Genomic DNA, 22,290 nt, shown 5'->3' with positions numbered 1-22,290 from the left:
GGCCCCATGACTTCCAGGAGCCACGCCCTGCCTCCTGTCACAGTGGCCGAGGTTATCATTCCTAATGAGTGCACAATTTCCATTATGTGGATATAGCACATTTTGTTGCCTATGTTATGTCCACTTTTTCCACAATAATAAACATCGCTGCAATGAACACACGTGTCTCTGAACACTTGTCCTATTCATTCTTTAAGATAACTTCCTAGATGTGGAGTTGCTAGGCCACTTTAAAATTATGATTTATATTGTCAAACTACTGTTCAGAAAGAGTATGCCAGCTGGTACTTTTACAGGTAATGCGTAAGACTTTCTGTTTCTCCAGCTGCATGAATACTGCAGTATTCTTTTTAAAGTGTTCGACAATTTTCTTGGTTTGATTTTCATTTCTTTGATTGCTAATGAGATTGAACATTATGAATACATTTATTAGCTATTTAATTTTCATTTTCTGTGAATTGTCTCTGTGCAGTCCATTTTCTCTTTGGATAGTCATTTTGGTTTTCTTATTAATCTACTTGTCAGAGGCAAGGATTCCAACAGCACTCGAGCCATTCAGGAGGCCAAAGTCTGGGCAACAGTCATAATTGGGCCAGAATGAGTGTCCTGTGGGGGAAGTGGGGTGAGGAAGACAGGACTTGGCCCAGGCAGAGGGAGGCCAGAGGGGGCTAACAGGATTGTGGGAACGTGAGGCCAAGTTCCAAATGGGGAGGAGTCACTTCCAAAATCAAGTCTGCTGTGGCAGATTGGATTATGGAGTGGGGTGGGGAGGCTAAGAGAGAAACAAGCAGGGTCAGTCATGTAGGGATGAGGGGTCTGTTGTGAATGGCCCTCTACTCCCAATCCTGCTTTAATAACTCCTTTACAGAATTGATTGCAATCTCCATCTCAGAGTCTGTCTGGTGGGGAATCTGACCTGAGGCAAAGGCTGAGGGAGCAGCTAGATGGCTGCTTGACTGGGGTTTGAAGGGTGCCTCTCTTCAGGTAAGAGCTAGTTCTCCTGGGGAGAGTGGAGAATACCCTGAGATCTTTGAAGACCCTGGAGGTGAAGAACCAGGGGCAGTGGGCAGCCCGCCTTATACCAGAGAAGTCATTACAAAGTTCTTCAGGGAATCGGAGGGAAGTGGGCTTCCCTGGCTTCCCTGGCTTGCTGCCATCTGATTACTTGTAAACCTTGCCTGGAATATTCAGAAAAGCTGGGCTGTGGCTGGGGCAGGGATTGATGTGTCTCCCCAGCCCACCTTCTGCCTTGTCTGACCATTCTGGATTTTTTTTTTATCCCCCTGGTTGAGTTTCTGAGGACTCCACTCTGGCAAAGGTCAGAAGTCAAGACCCTTATTAGCTGATCCCTGGCTGATAGAGATAAACTCCTAAGCATTTTCCCTGCCTCCAAGCTGCTGGGGATCGATCACCTCCCCCACTCTACCCTTTATTGGCATCTGGGGAGAGCAATTGACAAAAGTGTGCATTAGAGCTCCTTCTCATGCTACTGCTTAGACTAGTCTTTTGGTTGTTTCAAGCCAGGTTCTGCCTTATTAAAGATGCGGTTACTTGCAGTCGAAGCCTACACAGTCCTCATTTGAATGCCCATAAATTTATTTCATGCACCTTTTGCCCTGAGAAACTGGTAATTAAGATGCAGCGTCTTAGCTGTCCGACAATAATCTTTTGTGATGGAAGTACAAAGAAAGTCTGGGACCTGAGGCATTTCTAACAGTTATTTTAAGCTTTGCATAATTATTGCTGTTCAGTTAGAATTAAATACAAATTTTAGTATAGAGTTGAATGGGTCTACCCAATCTCTGCATCTGCACATGACTGATGTATCTGAGTCTTTTGACTGTAACTCCTGCCTCACCCATCACACACCTACATATACACACAGACATACACATACCCACCCCCACATGCCTGCCTTTTTGAAACAGAGAAACACTTGTTAAAAAACAAAATTCAATTGAGTAAATGTGAAGATCTAATTGGCTTTTTAGAAAAATGTTTAGAGAGAGAGAGAGAGAGAGAGAGAGAGAGAGAGAGAGACAGCATGCGCGTGTGAGCCGGGGAGTGGGGGAGAGGGAGAGACAGAATCTCGAGTAAGCTCCACGTTCAGCATGGAGCTAACGTGAGGCTCAGTCTCACAGCTGTGAGATCACAACCTGAGCTGATATCAAGAGTTGGAAGCTCAACCAACTGAGCCACCCAGGTGCCCCTCTAATTGGCTCTATTAAATGATTCAAGAATTGGGCTGCATCCTGACTAACAAGTATAGAGAGGCTCCACTGAACTGAACAAAAGGATTTTTAAGGCAGAGAGGGGGCATAAAAAAAGGAGAAAGGAATTTATTAGCAAGGAATCATTGTTCAGACAAGGTAACCCTTTTAAGAGGAGTGGAAGATGTTTATCAGTAAATTTCCTAGTATTGATGAGAAAATTCTGCATTGGCTAGTTAAAGGTTACGTTTCTGGGGTGGGGGGGGGCGGTTAAAAAGTGCAGTTAGTTTAGGTAGTAACTCTTGGTTTGCTGACTTGTCCTAAATGATTCTGTTTTGGGACTGTGGCTTTCTTTCTTTAAAAAAAAATTTTGTTTTTGTTTTTATTTTTGACAGAGAGAGGGAGAGAGAGAGAGAGAGGGAGAGCACGAGCGAGCATGAGTGGGGGAGGGGCAAAGAGGGAGAGACAGAATCTGAAGCAGGCTCCAGGCTCTGAGCTATTAGCACAGAGCCTGACTCGGGGCTCGAACTCACAGACTGCGAGATCATGACCTGGGCTGAAGTCGGACCCTCAACTGACTGAGCCACCCAGGCGCCCCAAGGGACTGTGGCTTTCTTTTTAACACACTAAACAGCAACAGGGAACCCCCCCACCCGCCCCCGCCCCCGCCGCCAAACACACATGCACACACACACACACCCCTGATAAGGACCCTGGTAATAGGCAGTTATGTTGTTTGGTTGATATGCAAGAGATGATCTTCCGTCATTATACATAGGATGACACTATTAGCTAAGAGTTAATGTGTACTGAGCGCTGTTATACACCTGGGCCTGTTCTAAAATAATTCTTACAACCACATTGTGAAGTAGATCATGTTGTTATCTTTAGCTTATTGAGGGAAGCCAAGGCACAGTATGCTAATTAATCAACTTATGAAAAATCATGTAATTAGGAGCTGGAGAGTCAGAATTTGAACTCAGGTAGTTTTACTACAACATGACTTGACTGACCCAAATACCAGTGGGATACAAGAGAAGCAAATGTTTTCTAGTAGTGGATTCTTTTTGTCCCAAGGCTTATTATGTCCAACTCTGGTGTTCCAAGGTCTTCTTGGCCTGGCTGGTCTTTCTGTGAATTAGAAACAGGTGTCCACTCTGTGCAGCTACAGCTCTACAGGCTTGGCAGAGGACAACACTTTGTGTAAAGTAAAAGATGCCTGTGCTCCAGATGGACACAGCCCATGCCACCACACGCAGGTTGGTTACCAGAGCATAAGTTAAATTTTGGCTCTTTATCACTCTTGTGAAGGACACAACCCACATAAATGTACATGGCCACCCAGGTGGTTTTGTGTTTGAACTCTGAGATCTGGGAGGAGGGGAAATATCTCTAATTCCTTGTTGATTCATTGGTCTCTAGTTTCTGTAGTTGGCCTGCTTCTACACCTTTTCATCCAAGGTTGGCACTGTCTTTCTAGAACAAGACAGTAATAACACCACCACTTCTTTTACTTGCTCACCAGTGGCCCAGGGTCCCACAGAATCTTAGGGCTTTAGATTGACTTCAGCCTGCAAAGAATGGGTATGTGCTTTCTTTGGCAAGGAATGCTCTGTCCGAATTCTTGATAAATTGGATCTATCCATGGTTTATCCACCACATCCGAAAGAAAATTGCCAAGTTACATGAGAATGAAGACTGGAACCTATTTATGTGTATTATAGCCCTTTAAGGAATGACGAGATTCAAAAAAATATGTGCAAGTTAGTGAAGTGATACTGAAAACCATGGTTTTCATGAAAACATGCTACTACCATGTTTCAACTGTAGCAGAGAGATCTATGAGGAGATGAGGGCCTAAGGGTTTATACTGCATTTGGCTTTTAGGAAGCCACAAAGAATGTAATCTCAGGACTGTGGTGCCCATAATATGGTGATTATATGCAGAAGAAGACTTCATAGGTTTAGGAGTTGACCAGTGATAGGGAAATGGATAATGTGAATTTTGATTACCCGTTTGAGACCTTTAGTTGAGAAGGGGAAGAGACAGACAGGATAATAGCAAGAAGGTGTCATGGGGTCAAGATAGGGACTTTAAAGATGGGAAAGACTTGGGCATAGAAGAGAGATTGAGGACATGGTGGGAAAGAGGGTAACTGAGTAAAAAACTAGAGGAGGTGGGTAGGGAGGCTGTCTTGTAACCCTGTACAAGAGGAAGAAAAATAAGGTGGGTGTGGAGGCAGCTAAGAGTGAAGGCATGGAAGAGATGCCAAAAGGAGATCACTTATGATAACCTGAATTTTCCCAGGGAAGTAGAAAGCCAGGTCATCTTCTTTGAACAGCAAGTGGGGACTAAGAAGCGGCTGGAAGAGAGTGGTGGAAGTTTGGGGCAAAGGTCAAGGGCATGAATGAGAAGATGACAGGACAAGAGAGGATTGAACCCCCAGCTGAAGTGGAGATCAGGATTCTGCTGTGCCCCAGATTATATGCTTGTGTGATTCTCCCGGCAGTGCTCAGCTCTTGGGATAGGAGGGGAAAGGAATGTTGTAGCCTCCTCCTAGACATGGGACTTCGTTAGGTGACTGGTGGAAGATAGCAGAATAAGGAAATGGAGGATGCTGGTGAGAAGGTTGTTCAGATGGTCAGTAGACTGTTCCATGAGGGATGAGACAGTATTAATTTTGTTCACCACTCCCTACCACCTGGTAAGTGCATGGCACATAATAGATACTAAAAAGGTATTTGTTGAATGAATGAGTAATGCTTAGGTTGGGAGTAACAGGAAAAGAGGCCGTGAGAGGGCGAATAGGCTAGGAGAAAATGAAGGGATGAAGACAATGGTAGTATTTATAACACTGGAGAGCAGGTGTGGTGGGAGGTAGGTGGGAGTAAACTGAAGGATGAAAGATTATGGCCAGAGAGTAGGATTTGGGATTTAAGCTTCCAAGAGGGAACATTTCTTTGTGATGACCCAGGGCATGGCCCTGAGTGGGTGGCTGAGGTGGAGGAGGAAGAAGATGAGTGTAATTGAGGAGATCAAGGAATTCCTGGGTCAGGATGCAGGGTGGGTCATACTCTCAGAGGCAAAAGTCTTCAAGGGTGAAGGCGAGGGAAAGTGGGGAAGCATCATAGCATCCCAGAACCCAGGGGGTGGAAGAAACTTCGGAAGTGGTTTGATCCAACTTCCCACCAAACGATAGCAAGAAAACTGACTTGGATGGAGTGGTAAGGGCTTAATATTAAAGGGAGGCACTGGGGAAGGAGGAAAGAATAAGAGGCAGAGGAGGAAGGGCATTAGAGGTCAAGGGAGAAGCTCATTCTTCTAGAACAGGAGGCCTAGTCATTTTCTGGGTGGAAGAGTGACAGGTTGAAAGTGGTATTTGTATAAGATCATGTTGGCAGCGATGTAGGGGTGGATGGGAGCAAGGAGAGACTAGAGGTTCTGGGTGGGTCTTTGGGGGAGAAGCGAACCATGTCCAATTCCATGACCCACCATAGTTTTCCAGGTTGCCATGACCGGCATAATTTCGTCCCACGCAATGGGTCATGCTGGTACACGCCCCCGCATCTGTGTATATAACATACTACCCTCTGTTGCCTTAAGTAGCTTCTGATGATCCTGCTTCAAATAAAACTGTAATGTTTGCTGCACAGGCTGGTTCCTGCAAGTCTTTTCATCCCAACATGGGATGCTGTGCATCTTCTTTGTCAAATTGGCTCATGATGTCTCCTCTGGGAAACCTTCCATGGCTAACTTCCCTCCACAGATCCCATTTCCATCCCCTCCTATAACTGCAATAGACACATGGCTATTACTGGCGCCATCTGTACTTGTCTCGTGTTCTGGGTGAGAGTGTCAGACTGTTTGCTTCCTACATATATAGAACACATCTCCTTTTTCCTCTGAATTCCTTGCTCTATGACCAAAAGATGCTCAATAAATGTTTGAATAGACCTGTTTTTGCCTAAACTTTAGCTCTTGTGCTGTCTTGTGTGCCTTGCAATGAGTACGTTTCCCACAAATCTTTGAGAGCTGACTTGCCATCTGGTGAGCTATTCCCATGGTGCTGTCTATAGAGGCAAGGCATGGTGTTAGGTCCATGCAGATGCTGAGGTGTGAGGAAATGTGTATTCCAAGCCCAGTGTAAGCTCTTACTGGAAGCAGAAAGAACTCTGTCAACTCTAGTGCCCCTGACCTTGCCTGACTTTTTCCCTTCCTTCTTTCCACCTCGTGTGACTAGAAGGTACTCAGGTCTCTCGCACAGGGTCAGATGGCAATGGATCCATGTCTGACACCCAATCATGACTTCCTTTCCTTCCAGGGGAGATACCACAGCAGCCCCGAGTGCTCCAGCTCTCCCAACCTCTCTGTTGGGAAGGTCTTCTGGCATCCCTCCCACTGTAGTGGGTCCTTTTCCTTGGCCCAGGTTCACCAGAAACCACCAGATTCTGATCTCTCCTTGTAGCTAGGGTGGCTTTTGCTATTACCCCAAGTGTGGAGTTCTTAATGAAATCACTTTTTTTTTTTTATTTTGAGGACAATGCAGCCTCTCTCCCAGGCTCCGAAGGTGGTCAGGTTGCCACAACAAGCATCCAAGGTGAGATTAAGGGGGCTTATGAAGATAAGAGAATGTGAGAGTTCAAGGGAGGTTCAAGTCCTTCTGATGAGTCGGGTCCCTTCTCCCACCCATGGGCTATCTGGTTGCATTTCTTGTGCGCTTAAAATGGGTTTGATACACAGCTGGCATATTTAGCAGAGAGAGAAGCCATCCACACAAATGGCAGCTAATTTACCAGTTTTTGTCTTAAAACCGTATCCTGAACTCACATGTGCCAGGCTCAGTCCTGAGCTTGGAGTAAGAGACAATCTGTGTGGGAGGAATGTCCTAAGGGAAAAGGCTTTCTTATCCAGTGTGACAATGCAGGTGGGACACACACAGGGACCCATGTAGAGGGGCAGTACCAGAAGCAGGAAAAGCTGGGTAGCCATTTATTCTACAAAACTTGGGCCCAGGTGCAGTGCTGGGTGATGGGGTCACTGTTGCACCAGACAGATAAGACCCCCCCCACCCTTGTCCATGGTGTCTATTGTTGAGGGGACAGGGCTGCAGCCTTCATGCAGGAAAGAGGAAGAAAGGGAATGCAGGTAGCAGAACCCACAGGAGCCTGAAAGGGGGAGGCTTTCTGGAAAGGGAACCGAGGAGGCACGTTTGAAAAGGGAAGAAACCTGGCATGGGAGTGAAAAGGGGGATGTGGAGGCTCCCAGGGCAGTGAGTTGAACAGGAGCAATAAAACCATGCAGGGAGCCACAGGGAGACAGAGGAGACAGTAGAGATCTCTTGGTCACCCCAATAGTGAACACTGTTAATGCTTAGATGAATGTCTTTGGTATTGAGTCCACTTACTCAGGCCTCTGGGTCAGTCTGGGACATTCTCACCCTTGTGACTGGGGTAGCAGAGGTGCTGTTGTAGAGCCAGGGATGCACCAGCAGAGGCTCTCTGGTGAATTCCATGGGGACACACTGTGAGATTTGTAGGTGCTACAGTTAGGAGGGAGCCCACTTTCCACTCTGTCTTCCCAAACTCTTCCCAGACTCCTGTGTAGAGTTCGTTCTGGGAGGCAGACAGCACAGTGACACCAGTGGACGCCCAGAGTTTTGGGGGAATGAAAAAGCCACAGAGTCACCCAGTTGAACCTGCTGCCTCCTGAGAAGCTGGTGCCTGGGGCCCTGGGACTGAGCCATGCCTGGCAGGAGCCAAGCTCATTCATCAAGGGAGGGCCCTGGTTCAGTAGTGCGCAAAGTCTGTAAAAGGCTAATTACAGGAAAGACTTGAAATAGAGACTCTGGGATTACAGCGAAAGAAATTGGTGTGGGGATTAGTTGTAGCCAGAGAATGAAACCTTGGAAATCATCCAATTAATGAACCAATTCACTGGGACCTATAAAAGGGGCCACCTACCTCCCTGTGTCAGAAGGTGCACTTTCCTCAGAGACATCTGAACCAGGACATCTTCCTGTGCCCAGAGAAAGTAATGAGCCAGCAGTCCAGCAGGCTGTCCCAGGCCACCAAGGGCTCAAGGGGTCGCTCTGCTGTCGTGGCATCCAGCCAGGGCTGTATCAGCCCCACCAGGTCCCACTCAGCCTCGCACTCTGGGGGAGGCAGTGCCTCCACAGCCTGTGCCATGATAGGGGGTGCCTTTGGCAGCCAGAGCATGTAACAGCCTTGGGAGGAGAAGGAAGGTCTCTCTCAGTGTGGCCAGATGTGTTGTCCAGGCTGGGGGCTCTGATGGGGTTACTCAGGTGTCTTTAGAGGAAGCCTGTGTGGGGCTGGAGGAAGGGGCAATGGAGACAGATGTGGTTTTGGAGGTATTCCTGGTGGATCAGGGGGCCTTGGGGATTCAGGGGGCTTTCCCTTCAGCATCCAGGAGGTGATCATCAACCAGAGCCTCCTTCAGCCCCTGAACATGGGAATTGACCTTCTAGATCAGGAGGGTGAAGACCAAGAGAAGGAGCAAATCAAGATGTTCAATGACAAGTTTGCTTCATTCGCCGACAAGGTGAGGGCTCATGGTGGGGAAGAGGTCTGAGAACACGAAGTCTGGGTTGGGGCAGTGGGTCTGCTCATGAGCTGGAGGCTGGGCAGACCATGTGGTCTCCTCCCTTGTTGACCACAGGTGTGGTTCCTGGAGCAGCAGAACAGGGTACTGGAGACTAAGTGGTGCCTCCTGCAGGAGCAGTCGCCCATCTCCAAGGCCAGCACCAGTGACCTGAAGCCCTTCTTTGAGTCTTACACCAGCTGCCTGCGAGCCCACCTGGACAGGCTGCTGAGTGAACGGCATCAGCGGGATGGAGCACAATGCAGAGCACAATGCAGACCCTTGTGGAGGAATATGAGAGGAAATGAGTGAAGTCTACGTGATTGTGGTGCAGGTCAGGAGGTGTGGAGGCTTTCCAGCCAGGAAATTGTTGGTGCATGTCCTCAAGGACCTGAGTCTGTAGGCCAAAGGATGGGGTATCAGGTTGGGGGTCTGATGACAGGAGGATCTGCTCTTTTTTGATATTTGTGTTGGTGGCAAGGAGAATGAGGTGTATGTCACAGCATGGGCATCTAGGGAGCTCCTTTAGACACAGGAAGATGTCAGGCACTCTAGCATTAACAACAGTGGATCTCATCCTTTGTTGTTTACCAGAATCACTTTGGGAGCTTTATAACTTCTGAATGTCCAGGTTGCACTCATGACTCATTGGTTTTCTGGGCATTGGAGCCAGGCATTGGTAGCTTTTATAGAGCCCCAGGTGATTTCAATGTACTGCCAAGAGTGAGGACCAGTTAGAGAATGTGTTTGTCCTGGGTGATGAGGGAGATTCAAGGGAAGGTAGGACACAGATGGAGAATGGAACAGCTGGGAGCTTCCGGGACAGATGGAAGGTGGCCTTGGGAGTGACCATGGGTCTTTGTTCATGAGGATGAGACTGACTTCCTGCAGTGGAGAATTCAGAGACCTCTATGAATGTGGTGTCCAAAGACACCAGGGGTTATGTACCAGTTCCACCACATGTTTTATCTCCTTTTTGTGTGTGTGTTAAATATAATTTATTGTCAAATTGGTTTCCATACAGCACCCAGTGCTCATCCTAAAAGGTGCCCTCCTCAATGCCCATTACCCGCTTTCCCCTCTTCCCCACCCCCCTTATTTCCAATACCCTGTAGTGTCAGAAACGGGGTGCCAATGTGCTCTTAAAGGCCCTACCATCATAATAAAGCATGCCACTCAACTGGATTTAGCCTGGTTTTATCCAGAGAATAGCCACCTGCAGCCCTGCCCAGGTTATACACTAGCTCCTGGAAAAAACACCTTTCCCTGGGCACATGTGCACATACCCTTGGCTCAGCCACCCTTAAGCATGACCTCCTTCCTTTCTCATAGGTACGTGGATGAGTTTAACAAGTGCTCAGAGGCTGAGAATGAGTTCACGGTTCTGAAGAAGATGAGCAGGCCAGTGGGGAAGAACAAGACAGCACAGGGAGGAGATGGCATGAGGGAAGGGGGAATGGTGGTGCCTTCCCAGGGATGTGAGACTGGAGAATACTTTGTCCCGAGCAGGATTCCAAGTGTTAATGATCAGAATCCAGGACAGTGCCAGCCTTGAGTCTGAACCTACACCCTGAGGGTTTTCTTTCTGTAGCTAAGATATCTCTCAAGTGTGTTTGGTTTATCAGTTGCAAAATGGTTTTAAGCCAGCCCTTACATATTACAGTTTATTGCCAACTATTAGAAGTTACAAAAATCGACAATAAAGATCTTTTCTAACACTGAGCTTAATTGTCAAAACTCTCTACTGCAAGTGTAATGTCTGGTTTAAGTGATTTTTGCTCCCACAACTACATAAGCATGGTATCTTTTTTAAAAATGCTTATTTATTTTTGAGAGAGAGAGACAGAGAGAGAGAGAGAGAGAGAGAGCAAGCGAGCACAAGTGGGGGAGGGGCAGAGAGAGAGGGAGACACAGAATCCAAAGAAGGCTCCAGGCTCTGAGCTGTCAACACAAAGCCTGAAGCAGGGCTGGAACCCACGAACCGTGAGATCATGACCTGAGTCGAAGTCAGGTGCTTAACCGACTGAGCCACCCAGGTGCCCCAGTATCAATATTCTTAAATGCAATCGTAATGAATGAGAGCAATACTAAAGCTAAGAAGGCTGGTTCTCTGTTTTTTTACTTTTGGGCTGTGGATACTTCCTGCACGACCAAAGTGGACTTGGAAATAAAAATGGAGAGTCTGACCAGTGACGTCAACTTCTTGAGAGCCCTCTTTGAAGCGGTAAGCACCTCTATACTATCCTGTAGAGTGGAAGCCACAACATGTGGTGTCAGATCTTGCTTGATTCTGGGCATTCAGCTTCCTTTGTGAAATCTGTTTGGCAGCAAACATTTGCAAAGTCTTTCCCAACTTTATCCCTATTTCTTTTTCATTTTTTCAATTTTATACCTCCTTGGTAATATTGCTTATGTTCTCCTTCCCCTGGCTCCAAGCTTTCAGAATCTGCAGCCCATATCTTTAGAATCTCCATGTACATAGCCTCCCAATGGAAATCCTCGGGAGAGTTAAGGGAAATCCCTCACTGCCTGCTGGGAAGTTTCGTGCTGCCTGGTTTCTGGGTCTCTGTCTTGTCCCCTTCCTTTCCCCCCAGTAAGATTTAGTTTTCTAGATCTCACAACGTTCCGGAGCCAGTGCATGGAAGGTTTAGGGCATCCCAGAGAGAAGGCAACACTGTGCAATGGTGTGCTCCTGTGGGCATGTAGGACTACAACCAGGTGCTGTCAGAATCCAGTGATATGTCTGTTATCCTGTCCATGGACAACAACTGGCATCTGGACCTGGACAGCATCATCAGCGAGGTCAAGGCCCAGTATGAGGAGATCACCCAGGGGAGCAAGGCAGAGGCTAAGAGGCTGTACCGGGTCAGGGTAAATAAGGGTGACTGCATCAGTCTAGACTCACCCAGGGCTCCTGCTCCTTCACCTCCAGTCCCTCCTGGCCCCATCCCAGATAATGCACATTTTGTTCAATGGGAAACCCACCGAAATAACTTTTGCAAATATCCATAATTTGCAGTACATTTCATTCTACTACCTGATATCTTTAGGGGCAACTGTGATTTTTAGTTAAGCAATACTTTTCATTCTAAATGCCTGCTGGACCTCCATGTAATGTTAGGACTTTCTGGATAACTGCACTTCTATTCTCATTTTATTTTATTTTTTCATTTTAGGTGGGGGCAGAGGGGCAGAGGGAGAGAGAGAGAGAGGGAGAGAGAGAGAGAATCTTAAGCAGACTCCATTCTTAGCATGGAGCCCAATAGAGAGCTCAATCCCACGACCCAGGAATCATGACCTGAATTGAAATTAAGTCAGACACTCAACTGACAGAGCCACCTAGGCTCCCCCTATTCTCCTTTTAACACACATGTATTTGAGGGTTAGAGATAATCTCTCCCTATCTGCTCCACACCTTCTAGCTTGGGAGGCTGCAGACTATAGCCAGCTGGTATGGCGTTGACTTGAGGAGCACCAAGAATGAGATTGCAGAGCTCAAAAGGATGGTCCAGAGGCTGTGGGCAAAGATTGAGGGCACCAAGAAGCAGGCAGCTGTGGCTCCCCAAAGCCTAGGATTGTAACTCTGATGCTGGTGAGTTATCTGAACCTAGCAGGCTGGAAAGCCTTTCAGGTCCTCATTGGAACCTACAGGGGGCTTCCCAGGATACACCATACAGAGCTATGGCTTCATGTATGTTACCTTTACTCCCAGCCATCATCTTCAAGATAGAATGGTCTTACCTCATTTCATTGGGTGTGGCCCCAGACTCCACAAAATATGTGGCATTGAGTTTCTCGGGTCTCATGCCGTGGGGTATGAGATTTAAGAGATTGGGAAGCAGGTGACCAATATCTCTGAGTAAGGATTCAAATAACCACTGGAATTTCCTAGCATAGTGTAGCTACATGGATATGAATGATATGGGCAGAAGAAGTTAGCATGGTTAACAACACAGCACACAGCTTAGAAGTTTTCATTAAGACAGTTGGAGGGAGACCTGTGGTCACCTGCTATGTGCCCAGGTGGGTTTAAAGATTCAGCCCTTCTCTTTTTTTCTCCTCCCATTTCAGAATACCAGCCTTATCTCTTGTGTGACTACCAGGAGCTGATGAACGTCAAATTGGCATAGGATGTGGAGATTGCCACCTACCAGAAGATGCTGGGTGGCGAGGAGTGCAGGTGTGTGGGGACTCTGGCCAAGGCAAGGAGGGCAACTTGAGAATCAAGTTTCAAAGGATTGTATGGTCCTTGGCTAGACACAGTGGTAGGGAACAAAGGAGGGTCTTAACAAATGCTTGCTTAACTGAATTATACTGCCTAGCACTCCCCCTTTGGGCTCGGGGACAACACCAACTTTATATATTTGTTACAGCTGAATACTTAGTGCTTTCCAACAGGCATATGGTTCTTCCCAAAGGTCAGTGTCAGTCAATCCTGGGATGGTGGACAATACAAGAGGGGTACTAGGTGGTCCTGGTAGCCTGCTCCTCCAGTTCTACAAACTATTTTCCACTCCTCTCTGCATCAGTCTCTCTTCTTTGACTCTATATCTCTGGCACAGATAAAAGCTGTGTCACTTTTGGTATAGGCCAAGCACTGTACTAGACATTCTTCATGGCTTAATTTACTCTCTTCAACAAACTGATGAAGAAGTATATTATCCCAGGTTTGTCAGTGAGGGAATCAAGGCCAAGGTGATGACAGAGCCAAGTATCCAGAGACACATTATATCTCTGTTCTCTGCATCCCCATCCTAGAATCCCAGGGAAGCCCTTCTCATGTCTAATTTCAATCCCTGATGCTGCAACTCAGATTATTGTACTTTGGCATCCCAGGGGATAATTCTGAACAGAGATGCTGAGAGGAACCACCATGAGGTTCCCATCATATTTATTTTGTTTTCCTAAAAAAGATGTCTGGGGAGTGTCAGAGCCCAGTGTGCATCTGTGAGTATCTTACACACTCCATTTCTATTATTTGAGATGATTTCTTGTGGCTTTGCTTCAGCTTGCCTACCTGCAAATTGTCTTTTCCACGGTTTGATTCCAAGAGTAAAAGAAAGGGAGGGGCAAAGGGAGAGTCGTATTTGGGTAGGACTTATCTAATGTCCTATCCAGTGTGTGTCCTGGATTCCCCCTCAGACAAAGAACTCCCTACCATGGGAGGGTAGTCACCTTTTTTTGAATTTTCTCTGACGCTCATTCCAAAGATAGGAATGCATACAGTGAGCATTTAGACAGACAGATGACACTGAGCAGCCCCCTCCTTTTTTTTTTTTTTTTTTTTTTTTTTGCAGTTGTGGTCAGCCAAACATCCAGCAGCAAGAACATTAGTGCTGGGAGCACTAGCAGCAGCAGCAGCAGCAGCAATGGCATTTGGGCAACAGAGGTGGCCAGGGCATCCAAAGGGACAGTGAGTCCACCAATGTGGGAAAGGCATCCAGTCCAGAAGCACGAGCATCTCCATGGATCAGAGTCCTAGACTGAGCAGTTCATCCTCTTACTCGGCTAGGATCGTGCAGACTGCCACCAGCAGTGACCAGAGCTCCTGCATCAAATGCTGAGACTGGGGCTTGATGTGCAACTGTAGGATTTCCCCTGCCTTTAGCCACACCTCTCTATAATCGCTCCTCTCTCCTAAAATACTGTCATCCGCTTGGAGGCCTAAAGCCAAGAGGGGACCCAGGTAGACACTGTCAGGTTAGGAGTTTGTCCTTGAGCTCATCACCTGCCCATTGTTCTCCTATATAGAAACTTTTTCTTGCCTCCTTTCAGGTCTCTGTTTCCTTTTCTTCATTAAATTATAATATGTGATGGTGTATTTGACTCTGAGTTTTTCAGAATAATAGGGACCCGTGATGTTTGCCGAACCAGAGAGCAACATACTCAAAATGTGGCCTGCAGGACGTTACATTAGCAGCTATGTATGGAGTGAGAGAAGAGGAGAGGAGGAGGGTGCTGAGGGAGTCTTTGGGGTTAAGCCAACTGGGTCAGACTTTGCTCAACTGCCATGCTGTGCTTCACTCTTTTTGGATCTATCCCAGGGCAGGACACGCCTTGGGGCTGGCACACTTCTCATACTGGCATCAGTAATCTTTGCCAAGAATTCCAAATGGCTCAGTGACAGCCAACTGACTAACTGCAGTGCCCAGCCTGGGTCACCTCCAGGGACAGCCTTTATTTATCTCCTCCCTTGGGGGCTTTAGGCTACAGTGGTAGGAGAATGTGGTCAAACGTTGCCCTTGTGTCCTCATTCCTTATGATTCAATGACAGTTGCCCCTCTTCCCAGTAAGACTCTGTAGCTCTCTGTCTCCCTTTTCCTCCCACATCTTGAGATCTCAAGGCTCTGGAAAATCAATAAATGAAAAAAAGTTTTTATTAAGTAATTTTCACCTCCTCAGACATTGTTCGGAGAATTTCACACATAAATAATTTAATCTTCACAATGATCTTATGAGGTAAGTATGATTATCCTCACTTTATAGATGAGAAAAAGGAGCACAGAGACATAAAGGTCACACTATGCCAAAGGATGCAGTTAGCAGGTGGTACAGCCAGGGTTTGAACACGAGTAGTTGGACCCTAGAGTCCATGCTTGTAACTTGCATGGTGTACCAATGTCACATGTGTGGTTTTGTTTGTTTCATGATAGATTTGTGGGGTGGAATGTCTTTGGTCTTTGAAGGCAGAAGCTGACTAGTCACAGCCCGGCTCTGTCCTTGGTTCTGAGATCTGGTCCAGATACCTGGGGGATTCAATCCCTCCAAACCTGACTTCTCAGTCCCACCTTTAGTTCTGACTATTTACATGTGCTCACAGATTTTCCACTTAAGATCAAGTAATGTTAATATTAATATTTGTTTCAAAGTTCAACTTTAAAATAGACCCAGGCTTTGTCTGTTTTGTTTTGTTTCTTTTAAAACCAGGAACAACAAACAAGTGTCAGAGTCCTTATAGATAATAAAACTTACCTAATTTAGCATGTTTGCTTTTTTGTCTCAGCTGCTGGGCAGTATTTGTCATTGGATGATTAGCATACTTGCTTCCTTTTTAAAAACATGGATTATTACTATTATTACTGTTATTATTTTTTGGATTATTATGTTTAATTTAACTCCCTTATTGGGATGAGAGGGAAATGAAAATAAAGAAAATTGAGAGGATAGTCTTCTTCTCTTGATCAGAGCTAGGCTCATGATGAGCAAATTGGAAACTGGACACTCACAGAGGAAGAGAGTAATTTAAAATATTAGCTGTTAGTATTCGCTAATGTGATAATAAAAACAATATCTACCTCTCAGGGATGTTTCAAAAAATACATAAAATAATATACATGAAAGTATTTTATAAAGTGAAAATATTCATACAGATATTATACTACTTGTATACAAATTTTGATTAGCAACTAGATTATAAGCTCTTTACTTTTTTAAAGTTTTAAAAAATGTTTTATTTATTTTTGAGACAGAGAGAGACAGAGCATGAGCAGGGGAGGGGCAGTGAGAGAGGGAGACATAGATTCTGAAGCAGGCTTCAGGCTCTGAGCTGTCAGCACAGAGCCCAACGTGGGGCTTGAACCCACAAACTGTGAGATCATGACCTGAGCCGAAGTTGGACGCTTAACCACCTGAGCCACCCAGGCACCCCTAGATTATAAGCTCTTTAAAGAGAGGGACTATGCCGTATATTGTTTGTATCTTATGTGATATCAGACAGAAAATTTGTACTTGTTGACTGATGTATTGATTAAATTGTACAATGCATGACAGAGGTCAGCTCCTAGAACAAGATAGGTACTCAATATATGGGAGATATTACCACTATTATTTTGAGGGTTACCACTGTTAATTAATTTCTGAGGAGTCAGACTTTCAAGGCTAGAAATGACTTCAGAGGCCCTGAAAAGGAATCCCCATTTGGATACTGAAGTCTTCTCTAAAACACCATTCTATAGTCAGCAGCTTCCTGTGGAAAGTAACTCCTCTCTTTCATAAAGGACACTAAACTGAGTTTTACCTTGTAAATTCTACTCATTGGTCCAAGTTTTTTCCCCTCTGTGGCTATAGGGAAAATCCTAAGTCATCTTGTGCACAACAGTCTACAAATATTCGAGGATGTTTTTCCCCTTTATTGGATTCCTTCTCCTTGTGGAATCATTCCATTTCCAACTCTGCTTTGGGTGCCCTTACCATTCTGGGTGCTCTGTCATAGACATCACATCCTCTGGATGTCTGGAACCCAACCCAAACTCCCAAGAGTGGCCTGACTAGCCCAAGGAAAAGAGTGGGCATGGAGCTTCTCACTATGTATCCTCCAACTTTGCAGTTGGCAGTTTGGCAGCTCCTGCCACTGACTCATCCTGAGCTGGAATAGAGGAGAAACGTGTTATAGTTAATCTTAAGGGAAGTAGCTTTTTAAAAACTTTTTTTATTATAGAAAATTTCAAATAAATATAAAAATAGACAGAAGAGTAAATGAATGCTTCTTTCTGTACCCATCACCGATCAACTCAACAATCAACTCATTATTCTGTTTCATTTCTATTCTCCCCACTCCTTTTACCCCTCCAGATTATGTTGAAACAAATCCCAGACATCATACTATTTTATTCATACATAGTCCTTAAGTTTCTCTAAAAGATAAGGACTTTTAAAATAATATAACCATATTAAAATTATCACTCTTAACAGGATAAACATTAATTCTTTGATAAAAAAATTCAGTCCAGTTTATCAACTATATTCAAACAAAAAAAATCCAGTCTGAGTTCACATTTCCCATAATGTCTTGTGAATGTTTGCATTAAAAGCACTTGTTTAATCAGGATCTAAAAAATGTTCATGCATTGTAATTGGGTCATATCCCTCTTTTTTATTCCTTGTAATTTATTTCTTGAAGAAACCTGGTCATTTGTCTTGTAGATTTAGTGTCCTGCTAATTTAGTGTTCCCCCACCTCCACCCCTGTGCCGTGATATTGTTCAACATGTTCCTTTTTCCTTTGTCTGTATTTTTAATTATCATATGTTAAAATGGACTTTTTTGGGGTGAACTATTCTATAAATTTTAACAGTTATGTAGTATAGATTCGTGAAGCCACCGCCACAGTTAGGGTCTAGAATAGTTTCGTCACCCCCCAAAACTCCTGAATGTTATTTTTTATAGTGACACACTCCCTCCACCTTTAACCATGGGCAACCACTGACTTGTTCTGTCACTATAGTTTAGTCTCTCAGAGAATCTCATATAAACAAGTCACACAGTAGGTAACCTTTTGAGACTGACTTATTTCCCTCAGCATAATGCCTTTGAGATGCCTCCAATTTGTTGTGTGTATCAATAGTTTGCTTCTTTTTATTGCCAAGAGTATTCCATAGAATTGAAGTACTATGGGTTGTTTATATCCTTACTTCTTTTTTTCTTTTAAGTTTTTTTTAAAAAATTATTTTTGAGAGCAAAAGAGAGAGCATGTGAGTTGGGGAGGGGCAGAGAGAGAGGGAGGAGGAGAGTGGCTCCTACAACATGTCAGGAGATCACACATGGAGGCCACGGTCAAGGAAGCATTTCCCAGGGGATGCCCATGACATTTCTATCACAGGGATGCCAGATAAGGAACTGGGGTCATTCCGGGATCGTACTGTACTCTCATTACAGTACATCATTGGCAAAGGAAGAGGGTTGGGGTCAGCTATCGGCCAGGGTGGGCTACGGGCGGACGGTGATCTTGGGGACTGGGAGCAACAGGTAGGAAGATGTATTGTAGACTGACCAGGGAAGGTCTGGCTCAGGGCTCCACAGAAGTGTGGGGGAGAGGGAGGTACTGAACTCCCTGCAGAATTGAAATGGGGGTTGGACATTTGGTTGGTTATTGAAGGGAAGCAAGATCTGGGAGGTTGGAGGACTTTGAGGGTGTCTGCATTGCATTTGAAGCACAAATCTTACCATGTTATTCCCCCAGTAAGTCCTACAGTGCTCCCTATTGCCTGAGGATGCAATCTGACATCTTCATATGACCTATCAGGCCTTCTTGAAGGGGCTCAGCCTGTTTCTCCAACGTGGTCCCAGAACACCACACCCTTTTCTGTATTACCTTTACCAGTGAGCAAAAATGCTTCCATTTTCTTAAACACTCTGAACTCTTCCAAGTCTTGGGTCCTTTGCAAATGCTTCCCTTTTGGCGGGCATACTCTCTGAGACCCCATCTTCCTTCAGCTCTGACATCTGCTCTTGAGGAGAGATTTCCATGTCTGCCCCTCAGCTACCAATAGAGTTACTCACCCCCTCATCGTGTCACCAGCAGGCCCTGAACACACCTGTCTTTCTCAGTACCTTTGTATTGACGTGTCTGCCTTCCTTGCTGGCCCGTGAACTGGCAGACTGAGCAGGCAGAGCAGGCAACAGCCATTGTTTGCGGCACCTGGCAGTTCTGGGCCCAGAGCAGATACTGGATGAGTGCATAGTGAATGAGGGCAGAGGATCGAGCATCCTGTCAAGGGGCACTGTCCAGGTCAGAGAATGGGAGTCAGCTGGCCAAGGATGTGCTACTGGTGCTATACTTCCTCCAGGTCTTTCTCCATCTGCCTCATGAGCAACCCAGTTGGCATCTTTCTGGGACCCTGCTTCCCTACACCTGTAGTATCCTTTGGCTTACTGGGCAGGTGGCCCCTGTTGAAAATGAGATAAAGCTAGTCTGTCATAATGTGTCTTTAGTAAAGCCCTGTTGGCCCTTCAGGTCTCATGGAGGGCATGTGTGTGTGTGCGTGTGCGTGTGTGTGTGTGTGTGTGTGTGTGTGTGGTGTGTGTGTGAATTGCTCCAAATTTATCCTGAGATCAGGTCCTGAGGCTCATGGCCCTGCTGTGGCTTTAGGGTCTCTCTGTCTCTCCATGTGCTGTGTGCACCTCCATTCCCTTTGTCAGCCGGGGAGTTCTCAGTGGAGGAGCCTTCTGTGTCTTCTTCCCCCACCACCCCCCACTATCCAATCCTGGTGATTGGAGAGGATCTGAGACGGACTCCCTTATTGGATCACGACACAACATAACCTTGTCCTTAGGAAACGCAATGCCATTACTGAGTAGTAGTCTGCACTGCAAAGTCAATGCCACATCCTGGTGGCTGGTGCAGACTTAGAAGACAGCAGATAATTGGTTATGCTAAATTCTCTACAACAAACAAATTGTGCCACTTCTCGAGCATTCTTACCACATTTCCACCAGAGCTGTAGCAGATCTTTATGAGGCTTTACCACAAAGGACTTCTAGCTGAGGCCCAAGCAGCGGAGTGGAGTGGGGGACAGAGATTCAGCCCACTGTCTATGACGAAACTCTGCACTCCTAGGACTACATCATTTTTGGAGAGGGCACCTTTATCTAACCTGCTTTCATAGCCTGTGTCATGATACAGGATGCCTTTGGCAGCCAGAGCCTATACAGCCTTGGGGGAAGCAAGAAAATCTTGCTTAGTGTGCCACCCAGGCTGGGGGCTCAGTGTGGGGATGCTGGGGATGTTTGGGTGCCTTTGGAGAGAGCCTGTGTGAGGCTGGAGGAAGGGGCAATGGAGATATGGTGGTTTTGGAGGCATTCCTGGTGGATCTGGGGGCCATGAGGGTTCAGGGGGCTTTCCCCTCAGCATCCAGGAGGTGACCAGCAACCAGAGCCTCCTTCAGTCCCTGAACATGGGAATCGACCCTCTAGATCAGGAGGGTGAAGACCAAGAGAAGCAGCAAATCAAGATGTTCAATGACAAGTTTGCTTCCTTCATCGACAAGGTGAGGGCCTGTGGTGGGGAGGGGGCCTGGGAACATAAGGCCTGGGTTGGGGCAGTGGGTCTGCTCGTGAGCTGGAGGCCAGGCAGGCCATGACCTCTCGTCCCTGGTTGACCGCAGGTATGGCTCCTGGAGACCAAGTGGTGCCTCCTGCAGGAGCAGCTGGCCACCTCCAGGGCCAGTGCCCATGACCTGCAGCCCTTCTTTGAGTCCTACACCAGCTGCCTGCAGGCCCACCTGGACAGGTTTCAAAGTGAGGAATAGGGAAGAAGCTTAATGCGTCTTACTGGTAGACCTGCAGTGTAGACTGTGTTTATGAGCACAGACTCTAGATCCACACTGCCTGGGTTTAACCTTGACTATGTGGCTTTCTAACTGCTCAGTCATAGGTCATTTACCTAACTATTCTGTGCCTCAGTTTCCTAATTGGTAAAATAGGGATGATAATTGTATCTACTCAGAGGTTTGTCCTGAGAGTGAATTCATTGAACATATACTGAACATTTCAAAAGTGTCTGGCAAATAGTGATACAATGTTATTATTATCTTTTTAAAGTTTATTTATTTTGAGAGAAAGAGCGGGAGTGGGGGAGGGGCAGATAGAGAGAGGGAGAGAGAGAGAGAGAGAGAATCCCAAGCTGGCTCCACGAAGTCAGAGCAGAGCCCCGTGCGGGGATGGAATTCATGAAACCGTGCGATGACAACCTAAGCCGAAATCAAGAGTCTGACATTTAAAACGACTGAGCCAGGTGCCCCACATTGTTATTATTAATTCATATTAATTAAGGGTCTAGAAACCAGATTATTAATAATTATTATTTTATTATTATTACAATTATAGTAATTAAAAGGTAAATAATAAAGCAAATAGAGTGCCTAATCTGTGCCTGGCCCTGTGCTAGGCATTGGGGCTCCTGTGACCAAGGAGTTGATTCATGGTCCTTATTCCCAGAGCCCTCTGTCTGGGGACCAGAGCAGCAGAGCTGGGCCTCAGCGTGACTGGGCACAGGGATTAGATTAAGAGAGGGGCTGCAGAGACAGAAGCCCGGGGTCGCTCTCTGTGAGTTCCTAGCCCCGTGGTAGACTGCAGGGATATTAACTGCAGTGCTGACTGAGGAACAGAGAGATACTCCCGAGCCATGGGGGGGGGGGGGGGGTGTCCCTAAGCCTCAGGGTGGGAGAGCGGAGGAATATGGCAGAAAAGAGGATTGGACCTGCGTAGCAGGGCTGCAGAATGGGAAAGGAGGCCGTGTGCCATCTAGGTCTGGGCTTGGAGAAGTACTGCCCTTACCCCATTCTATGGTCCATTACCAACATCCGGAACATTTATGCCAGAGCCGGGATGAGCTGGGAGGACACAGGACTCAGTGGGTTCCTATGACCAGGCTGGCTTTCTGTTTGGCTCACCCATGGAATCCCAGGGCTGGAACCTGGAAGCTGGAACATGGGGTGAGCTGGACCAGCCGGGGAACCTTCCTAGCATGCCTCTGACACAGCTGTGCCCAGCCCAGACTTCTCTCCTTTTGCAGGTATGGTGGCCAGATGGACAAGTGCACAGCAGCAGAGTGGCTTTGTGCTTCTCAGGAAGGCACATGAAGGTGGGGCTGGGCAAGGAAGAGGAAAGCAGGGAGCTGGGGCCGAAGCCACGTGGGATGGCGCTCCTCAGGGGGCAAGCCCAGTTCCTGTTGTGCCCGTTGGACCTCCCAGGACTTTCTCAGAGC

The 22,290-nt window shown here is 46.5% G+C and overlaps 1 protein-coding gene across 1 annotated transcript in view; it reads left to right on the top strand.

The window, feature by feature from the left end:
- Positions 1-7,129: 7,129 nt before the first annotated feature.
- The window catches only part of LOC125170611 (keratin, type II cytoskeletal 4-like), a 28,578-nt gene continuing 13,417 nt past the window's right edge, over positions 7,130-22,290 (top strand). The window contains 5 exon segments of the mRNA XM_047867293.1: positions 7,130-7,135; positions 8,203-8,426; positions 8,523-8,597; positions 20,214-20,316; positions 20,354-20,572. Of these exon segments, the coding sequence (XP_047723249.1) occupies positions 7,130-7,135; positions 8,203-8,426; positions 8,523-8,597; positions 20,214-20,316; positions 20,354-20,572 (627 nt within the window).

This window comes from Prionailurus viverrinus, chromosome B4 (genome assembly GCF_022837055.1).
Source record: "Prionailurus viverrinus isolate Anna chromosome B4, UM_Priviv_1.0, whole genome shotgun sequence".
NCBI classification, from domain to species: domain Eukaryota; kingdom Metazoa; phylum Chordata; class Mammalia; order Carnivora; family Felidae; genus Prionailurus; species Prionailurus viverrinus.
Note: the sequence above shows the minus strand (reverse complement) of the source record. Positions and strands in the feature narration are given on the sequence as shown.